At 40.1% G+C, this 10,894-nt stretch overlaps 1 protein-coding gene across 1 annotated transcript in view; it reads left to right on the forward strand.

Annotated features, from left to right (window-relative positions):
• Window positions 1–10,894, forward strand: part of CPED1 (cadherin like and PC-esterase domain containing 1) — a 2,422,552-nt gene that overhangs the window by 636,164 nt on the left and 1,775,494 nt on the right. The window contains exon 5 of the mRNA XM_044087326.1: window positions 10,243–10,399. Coding sequence (XP_043943261.1) covers window positions 10,243–10,399 — 157 coding nt within the window. The remainder of the gene's footprint in view (window positions 1–10,242; window positions 10,400–10,894) is intronic.

Raw genomic sequence — 10,894 nt, forward strand, 5'->3', positions numbered from 1 at the left:
ACAATTGCTGCACCACTGCACCATCCTTATGTATGCCTGCTTAAGGCATCTTACAATGCATACATATTATGGCCACCAGGGTACCAACCTACTATGAAGATATTTCAGATTTGCTTTGATAACTTTCATGTTTAGAACTCCATGTTCATTGCATACCTAAACTAATATGATCACACCAGACAGTACACATGTGATTTCTGTGCATTTGTTGCATCTCCCTCAGGCCTACCATTTTATCTGCACAAAAGACTTTGTCTAACTGTTCAAAGAATTATTACTACAATTAGTAGATATGCCTAATGGTTTGCTTGAAATATTTTTAGCTGTTGTTATGCAGCAGGATATGTGGTCATAATTAAGCTACAGCCCTAGGAGGCTGGTCCTGTCCTCGCCAACTGACTTCATTCAGGTTCTTTGGAGATGTCATGCCATTTCTGGTGACACTCCTCACCTTACAGTGAAAATCTTCTGCTAGTGAATTTCTCCCTCTTCTCCTACACATCCATCACAGAGAAGAAGGTCACTTCTTCACTAAATAGTTATTGCCTGTGCTACCCGGACAGATGGACAACCAAGCATTTCCAAGATCACACCATCACTAAGCATGATTGCTTGCCTGATTATGGTTAGTGCATGAACACTAATCAGAAGGGGGGTCACACTGTCCTACTAGGAGCAAGAACAAGAACTGAACTGATACCAACATGTAACTGACAAATATCATGCATTACAGGATTGTAGCCATATAGGCACAAGAGCCACAATGGAAAAGGCATTGATGTGGAACTGACATTGGCACTTTTAGTTTATGTTGTAGCTGATTCTCTGCTATTTACATACGTCAATGATGTGACTTTTGAATATTATGTGTAAAGGCATCCTTGTTCTCTACACTCACCTTTATTGTGTAGTTGTAAAGTATTACCTAGGTCATTGTTTAGCAACATAAGTGAATAGCTATAATATAAGGCAGATTTGGGACCTTATCTAAACTAGTAGCTATTTCTAGTGTCCTTTTCCTTTTCAATTATATCTGCATGGCCAGTCTATGTGCTGAATTATTTATTGTTGAGATGATTGCTTGTTTGCATCAGAATTATTACTGTGTATATTCGCCATATCTTTCTGTTTGTGGTTAAGGGCTTTATAGATTCACAGGTAAGTACTAGGCTGGTTGCAAACCCTGTACCTTGTCTCTGTGAGGTAAAGACCTTAACCATTATACCAACCACCAACATATTTTTATCTTGTTGAGGGATATATGTAGTTAGTGGAGTTGCCCTCATGGACTTGGCTGCTTGTACTATTCTAGGCTACTGCTGTTTATATAGCTAGTGTTGCTTACTTACTACTACTAAGGTACTATTCTAGCCTGCTGTTGTTTATATAGTTAATGTTGCTTACTTACCACTACTAAGGCACTATTCTAGGCTGTTGTTGTTAATATAGTTAGTGTTGCTTACTTACTACTAGTAAGGCACTATTCTAGGCTGCTGTTGTTTATATAGTTAATGTTGCTTACTTACTACTACTAAGGCACTATTCTAGGCTGTTGTTGTTAATATAGTTAGTGTTGCTTACTTACTACTAGTAAGGCACTATTCTAGGCTGCTGTTGTTTATATAGTTAGTGTTGCTTACTTACTACTAGTAAGGCACTATTCTAGGCTGCTGTTGTTTATATAGTTAGTGTTGCTTACTTACTACTAGTAAGGCACTATTCTAGGCTGCTGTTGTTTATATAGTTAGTGTTGCTTACTTACTACTAGTAAAGCACTATTCTAGGCTGCTGTTGTTTATATAGTTAATGTTGCTTACTTACTACTAGTAAGGCACTATTCTAGGCTGTTGTTGTTAATATAGTTAGTGTTGCTTACTTACTACTAGTAAGGCACTATTCTAGGCTGCTGTTGTTTATATAGTTAGTGTTGCTTACTTACTACTAGTAAGGCACTATTCTAGGCTGCTGTTGTTTATATAGTTAGTGTTGCTTACTTACTACTAGTAAGGTTACATGGTGTGACTGCCAGCATGTATCAGTTTCATTCATTCATTGATTCTTGAAAAATCCCCTTATTCCATTACAAGATAGAAAATGAGCCAGAGCATATCTCAGTACTTAGTGAGCAAAAAGCTGTGACTTATTCCTGAATGGGAGTACAATGCATCAGTTATCATAAATGTTTGCATAATATTAATCATACTATGCCTTCTTAATTCTTGCCTGTCATTGTATATGGTGCTATTACTTTGACAGCTACATCTGATTTCTTTGATTATGACTTGATGTTTCTGCTGTTTTGCATTACAGAGAAGATGGGGAGATAACTTACTGAGGAGAGTAAGGTGCTGGCAGAGGTCCTTTGCTCCCCTGTTCCTTTACTGCTGGGGCCAGTCTGGGTACTAGGTGTTCACAGACAAGCTCTGGGTGGCCATACAAATACAAAAGTTGCATCAGTTTTTTAAACAAGCTATCATTTTGTAGGGAATACATGAAATAGTAAGCACACAAACATAAAGAGACATTTGTGTACAGGTGCAACCCTGTTACTTCAGTCATGTAGGATCCACACACACACACACACACACACACACACACACACACACACACACACACACACACACACACACACACACACACACACACACACACACACACACACACACACACACACACACACACACACACACACACACACACACAAACCTCCATTATATTCATCAGAGGTAAATCTGAACCTGTCATAACATCCTGAAAACAGAAACAGCTTTTGTTTTTAAATCATTAATTTGCCTTTTCCCCTGTTTTGGTGGTTTTGGAGTGGAATAGCATCATTTTGAAATTCAGTACTTTTGTTTCAGGTAAGGAATGTGTCCCCTTCTATACATTCAACTATTTGTGACTGTATGGCATTGGCTACTGATCTGTCAGAGATATATGTCTTAAGGCCAGCCTAGTTAGCAAACAGTGACATTTGTAATCAGCCTAGAAATACTGACAACATGTCAGCTGATGCTTTAATGTGTCTTGACATAAAGTAGTTCTGCATATCAGGACTCTTGGGTGTCTGAATGCACATGTATATAGTCCGTGGTCTTAAGCGTAATGTGAAATTTGCAACTCTGAGCAAAATCTCCATAGAAGAATGCCACCTCTAATGGGACCATTGGAATATGATATGCTCATAGACATGTTTTGTCATGATATCCATGATGTCCAGAAAGATATCACAAATCTTGGATGCTAAGGTCTGTGATATTCTTGTAGTGTTATTAACTGGTGTTTGAAAGGGGTGTGCATGGCCAACATGATAAGTAAAAATAACACCTTAGTCATCAAAGGGATGGCACATTTTTGACCATTTTGCAGTCTAACCTGTAATTTGCAAACATCACAGACTTGAACGAATGTCTCCTTTTGTCCCAAGTACCAGTTGGAGATTTCATTGTCTGTAAGACGTGGGAGAAAATTTTGCGTTCGTATTAACCATATTGTGTTCCCTTACTGTTCCTTACAGTTTTAGTCTGGGTATCTTTGGCTCTTATTTCGCCTGTCACCTGTAGCATTATTGCTATAATGCCTTCTGCAAATGTTAATTCTTTCAAGTATGGACATATATCTTTAGTATATGAATTTTCTAGGCATGTCAAGCTTGTCCGGATATCCTTTTCTTTTGGGTTGATGCTTCCTATTATTTGTTCTATCAGTCACAAGACTCTGGCTGTGTGCCTCATTGCCATATTGCTTCACAGCATATGATTATGATTATTGATAACATTTGTTGTTGTTTATGAATCATGTTATTTTCAATGTGCAGAAATACACTTACCAGAACAGCCTTATACTTGTCTGCAGCTGTTTTTTTTACTCTTATACATGCATAAGTGGCTGTATTGAAATGTTGGTACTCATAAAGCTGAATGTCGAAATTAATACACATGAAAAGAGTGAATATCAAACTGCAATTCTTCTTTACAGTTCTTTTTTGTAGGTAGGCAAGCCCCCAGAACTTATATATACTAACTCTGAGATTGACATACCTCAAAGACAAGGGAATATTCTGAGAAATAGCCATCTTGGACTTAGTAATATGTAAGTCCATTTTTTCAGCAGTTTAGTCTCAGCTTTCTGGATCTCATTAAAATGGATCTCATTATCATTGTTGGAGCCTTCCTGTGTCCTGACAGAGTGCTCTTCAAACTATCTGGAGATATACAGAGCTAAGTATATTTTCCTGGCACTTCAGAGTCATGTACTGCTAATTGTTGTTTGACTAATTTTATGTCATTGCTGGCTGACTTCAGAGTTGTGCACTGTTATTTTTGCTTCACTGTATAGTTTTTCAGATCTCTGCTGAAGGTGTTGGTTTTTCCCCGACTCACCCTCCCTATTTCTGTCTTGTTGTTTAAATTTGGAGGCTTTTGCAGTTGCCCGCCCCCACTGTAGTTTGATCTGGGACCCCCCCCCCCCCCGTCCCATCTCTTTACCTCATTCTACCTAATAGACTCCTTCTGCACTTGTTTTTAGTCATTTTTAATTTAATTGCATTTTTTAAACTGTTTGGTCTAACATTGCTACATACTCAAGTGTGCTAGCTTGCACTGCATTTGAATTGTTTTTACTGCTGTTTTAGCTACTTTTCTGTATAAAAAAAAATCTAAGCCTGTTTCCTACCTTTCCTGTAACTAGTGTAGTCCACATTCAGATTTGCTGTATCCAGGACTGTGTGTAAGCTTCTGAGCCCCCAAGCTTTATGTGTTGGAGGGAAGCCTTCTAGTTTATCAGTGGGAGTGGTAAGCACTAGGTAACCTATCTACCACACAAGGAGTGGTTCTGGCCCAGAAATTGTAGTTATTGGCCATTTGGGCAGTTTTTCCATCTCTCTCAACTTTCTGATTTAAAAGCCTGCATTTGCACTTGTTTCCCCCCTTTCATGTAACTAGTTTAGTCCAGATACAGATTCTTAGTTTTAGCACTAGAATTTGCATATTTGTGATCAGCACTTGTTCAGAACTTGTAAGCACTAAATAACCTACTAATTACTACAGCACTCAACCTTCCTCATTACCTAGAGGAAAACAGTTTTGGTACTTACTTTCCTCACTTGCTTAGAGAAAAAGAGCTCTTGTACTCACTTTCATCACTTATCTAGAGGAAAATATTTTTTTTATTCAGGCATGTCCAAGGGTCAGCGCCCAGTGTTCTCTCCTGTCTATCTGATGAATCTGGGCATCTTGGGGCAATGTAGAAATTGCTTCATGTACACAGACAACCCACTCCTTCTACCATCCAACACTACAACCTGTGAGAGATGCACTTATCTAGCCAAAGTGGAAGTAAAGCTCTCTCCAACCAAGACTGAATTTGACAGTCAAGTGGAGAAGGTAAACACTTGCACCACACCACACTCATCACATAGTCTCACTAAATCACCATGAAAATCCACACATAGAAACACAAAAACATTCGCGGAGGCTCTCAATAATAGTCTGCTCAAGCAACAGAGACCTCCAAAGCAGAAATGCAAGCAACCTCCACCCCCCCAACACAATCCAAATGACACATAGCCTGCAGACTCAGTGTGCCACTCAACCACAGCCAATAAGGCAAAACAACGTACCCAACACACTAGTCATAGGTGACTCTATAGTCAGGCACACTGATGTCCCACTCACCAGGCTAAACAAGGAGAAGGTTACTGTCAGCTGCCTGTTGGGTGCCAGGATCTGCCACATAACCCACGCACTCAGGTCACTCTGCAACAAGTACAAATATGACTCTGTCATTGTCCATGTTGGTGTGAACGACCCGAGACATACCTCCCTGGACTACATGAAAAGAGACATGGAAGAGCTCTCCGATCTTGTAGCCCAGGTAGGTATTACCCTAGCCCTGAGTAGTATTCTGCCATCACCCAGAATAATACCGCAGTACAAGGACAAAATGATTGACTTCAATAATTGGTTAAGCTTCTGGTGTCATTCTAATGGGATCCAGTATCTGTCTTTCTGGGATGACATGGTCGACAGACCACGATGCTTTGCCAGAGATAGCCTGCACCTGTCACCCCTGGGATTCCGGATACTGGCTAAGGTTCTTGCCATCCCTATAGTGCCTTTTTTAGGCAAGGTTCATATGACAAATTCACCACCGTAACAGGAACAGGCAAGCAAAAACTGAGGGTGATGCTACTCAATGCTAGAAGTCTAAATCTCAAAATGCACTCACTCGAGGCACTCATTAAAATGGAGAACATCGATATCTGTGCGGTGACTGAGACTGGTTCAAGGGTCCAGAGAGCATCCCTGCACTATCAGGCTATAACTCATACCACATTTTTCGGCCATGTAACCTGGACCGGAACACCAAAGGTGGAGGTGTGTCCATATTCATTAAGGATAGCCACACCTCCAGGCTAGTTGCTCAGCATAATGCAGCCGAAGTTATCCAAGTGCAACTAACTCCGGGAAAAACTGCAATCCAAATTGTAGCTTGCTACAGATCCCCCACCATACCCCAGGATTCCCACTCCTCTTTTCTTGATGTACTGGAAAATATTAGGGTTCAACCAAACACCCTAATAATGGGCGATTTCAACTATCCCACCATTAACTGGGAAAACTACTCATGTACCAACTCCTTCGCTCAACACTTTCTGGAATTCCAATGCCCTGGATCAACTTATCCACACCCCCACCAGGGGCAACAATATCCTAGATCTAGTCATTACCAATATGAGTGACCAGTGTTCCACACCTGAAGTCAATGTCTCATTGGTCCGATCCGACCATAAGCTAATTACCCTAGATTTATTTATTTATTTATTATTTTATTTTACATTTGTTGACCGGGCTAGTCTAGCTGGATACATGTCCATTTTCAGTAGAGGCCCGGGGAGAAAAGCTCCACAATAAAAATGGGTTAGTAAAATCTAGTATTGTTATACATTAAAATAAGAAATATTATACAAAAGTAGGTGTTACAGAGAAAAAACTGGTTCATAAGTATTACTAGCAAAAATACTTTACAATAGTGAAAATAAGCAAGCATAAATATATATATATATTTTTTTTAGATATCCATATTCTGCCCCCACCCCCCATTAAGGAAATCACAGTAAAAAATTTCTCAAAAGCCAACTTCATGCTTCTTAAGACAGAAGTGGTGAACTTCATGACACCCATGCAGATGGACAATATAGTTACGACTACTGAATCCTACATAATTGCACTTTATAAGCACTTACACGAGTGCATGGATCGTGCTATCCCAAACAGAACCAAGATGCTATCCTCCAAAAAAAGGAAGCCAATCTGGTGGTCCCCTGCCATAAACAAACTGTACAACAGAAGGAAGAAACTGTTGCAAAAGAGAGTAAAATCCCATGAGTGGAGGAGCTCCCTGGTCAACCTCAGTAAGAAGCTGCAATCCCTGATAAAATCCTCCAAAGCTAGTCATGAAAACAAAATCACCACTGATTCTAAAGACAACCACAAAGTATTCTATAGCTATGTCAAGAATCTCAATGGCAACACTCAGATCTGCTCTGAGTTACAGCACAATGGCACTAAATATACAGACCCAACTAATATTGCCAACATCCTGGCAGATAGGTTCAGTGCTAACTTTACCCCCCTCTCACCCCCTAAAGAGCCCATCTCTATACCGGAAGAATGCAAAGTTCCTGTAATCACGGCTGCACAGGTAAAAAACACACTCTCCAAAGCCAAGAACACAGCATCCATGGGACCAGACAATATCCCAGGCTGCGTTCTACATGAACTACAGAACGAACTGGCACCCCACCTAAGTACCATGCTCAATCATAGCCTCACCTCAGGCTTTGTGCCCGCTGAATGGTGCACAATGACGGTTATCCCACTCCACAAGGGGGGAGCCACCACGGACCCCGGGAACTACCGCCCCATTAGCCTGACGAGCCTGGTCTACAAGGCCATGGGACGTATCATCATGGAACTTATAAACAAAGACATTGGTAATCTCCAAACTCTGGACCCTACCGAATTCGGGTTTGTAAAAGGCAGATCATGTCTCCTAAACCTGATAGACATCTTTGAAGCAGTCACCAAAGCCGTAGATGAGGGTAAGGTGGTTCACACAGCCTATCTAGATCTTGGCAAGTCTTTTGACATCATCCCCCACTCTGGAATTATAGATAAACTCACTAAACTAGGTATAAATCCCAATGTCACAAGATGGGTTGCCAAATGGCTCACTGACAGAACCCACACTGTGAAAGTAGCAGACTCCAAATATGACTTCATACCAGTGACAAGTGGAGTACCACATGGTTCAGTCCTGGGTCCTCTCCTGTTTGGTATCTACTTCTCTGAAGTACAGGCTAACACAGAAGGTCTTTGGCTAACGATGTTCACAGATGACTGCAAACTAGGAGCCATAATTGAAACCCCTAATGATGTGGACATCCTACAAAAGGGCATCACTGAGACCGATGCCTGGTGTCAAAGCCATGGCCTCAAGCTCAATGCCAAAAAGTGCATTGTCATCTCCTTTGGTAAAAACTCTGTACCCATGAACTACCACATAGGTGGTAGTATACTTAACACCGAAAGTGTGATAAGAGACCTTGGGACACAGGTGGACAGTAGTCTCTCCTTTGATAATCACATCGCCACAGTAGTCAGGAAATCTTTCTATGTGGCACACCTCATCACAAAAGGTTTCTCATCCAGAAAAAAAGAGGTTGTTGTTCCCCTGTACTCATCACTCATTAGACCCATTATAGAGTACAATGCCCCTTTTGGTATGTACCTCACAACACATCTTCAATAATTGGAAAGGCCACAGAAATACCTCACAAAGAGGATTACCAGCCTCAAACAGATGCCCTACGCAGACTGTCTCAAAAAACTCCAGCTTTACTTCGTCGCATATCGTCTACTCAGAGGTGATCTCTGCCTAACATACAAAGCTATGTAAAACCCAGAGCTGTTGGACATGCTCCACTTAAAGAAATCCCAATCCCTCTGAGCTTCATGCTCTAGGGACCTAAACCTTGTCACTCCAATAAACAGAACATGCTGGAGGGATAGATTCCTGTCCCTGAGACTTCCCAGAATAAACTACCTATCTATATCAAACAAAGCTCCTCATTAGCACTGTTCAAGAAAAAATCTTAATGATTGGATGGGCAATAGGAAATTCACCCCGGGGATCACTTCTGTGGCTCTGCTCGACAGTGGCACAGGAAAATAATTTTCTTGGGTGGCAAAAGCCAAGGTACATTTTTGGCTGGGCTTGTATAGGCCCTAGGGCCAATAGCCTAGTACCTACCTATGAACCTATGAACCTATGGGACCCAGCATTTCAAATGGTTACCTGCACACATATGCCCAGATGCTGAACACATAAGAATACGTTATTCCAAAGTAAGCAGTCATGAAGCCACTCACAAAATGTTGGCAATGGTGTTTTTGTATTATGACATGCCACATTTACAGTGGTAGCAGTATGCAAGAGCAGGACCTACTAACACCCTTACAGCTCATCAGGGAAATATAACCTTGCAGTTTTCTATATTTATGAGACATCAGTCACAGTTCCACAACACAAAGCCCAGATGATATGAAGATGAGTATTGTTATCCAATAATGGGTAACCAGCATAATGCATTACAGGCAGTTTTTGAATATTGCTGCTACTACATATTACCAAAGGACCAAAGAGCCATGCTATATGCTGTTGTCTCCTGTTAAGCTGAATGGCACAGCTGAGTATCCAAAAGCCAACTCTAACATGCACTGTGCATAATTCTCCCCCCGACCCCCCCAGTGTCTGCATTGTTATTACACTGGACACATAGCTTTTGTTTGACAAATGGATTCAAAGAAGAAATTCACCTGACAGGTGAATTGACAGGTGAACTTCTTGGAGTGTATTTTAAGAGTGCATAACAAACTGATGTTTTGATAATAGATTTAAAGACAGATTTTATACTTTGTAGAAAGTTTTGTAGCTGTATTGGTGTATTACCAGAAAAAAAGTCTGGGACCTCCAACTATCTGATTTGCAATTGCGTGACTACTTTTGCGACAAATTCTGAAACTACTGTTTATTTGTTTTGTGTGTTATTCAATTAAACTGAACTATGATTAAATATGTTTAATCAACATTTAAATCCAATCATCATATTAACAAAGAAGTTCATACATTTGTTTTCAAAAATTCATACTTGGTTTTACTTAATTTTGTATATTTTAGAATTGGAGCTTTCAGCTGTTCTTTCATTTTGCCTGGATCAGAAAACCTCCCATAATTTTCCCAGAAGTGACACTAAAATGACAAAGATGAATGGTTTGGATGACAGCATCATTTTAGCTAAAATCAAGAACAGAACCCAAGTCAGCAGTCCTGAGCTGTAAGATATTATTAAATTTACTACGATTGATTTTTCTTGTATGTTTCCATCTACATTCCTTCTTTGAATTTCAGTTGCATTTTGAGTGATAAACTCTTAATCTAACTGAAATCACAATTTTATATACATTTTAAAGCAAGTTTATTATAATTCTTGGAAGTGTGTTGCCCAGTTAATGATTTCCATGACATTTCATGTGTTACTAAAAGTTAATCATATGTGTGTTCCAGTGACTTTATTCGACTATACTTGATATCTTGAATTCACATTTACCTGCTAAATTTTTGAGTTCTAGTTCGTTGTTATTGGAAGGAGTATGACTATGGTGTTTATTTGGGTGTATATTATAATCTCGAAAGGACAAAACCGCGAACGCTCATATGAGCAAAAACTGAAAACATCAAACTCCTTATTAGCCCCCCACACCCCCCACTAACTATATATCACAACTTCGAGATCGCACCACAGTGAGGAAAGGGCAAATATACCCATCTC

This window comes from Protopterus annectens, chromosome 11.part0 (genome assembly GCF_019279795.1).
Source record: "Protopterus annectens isolate FY-2018-M chromosome 11.part0, PAN1.0, whole genome shotgun sequence".
NCBI classification, from domain to species: Eukaryota; Metazoa; Chordata; order Ceratodontiformes; family Protopteridae; genus Protopterus; species Protopterus annectens.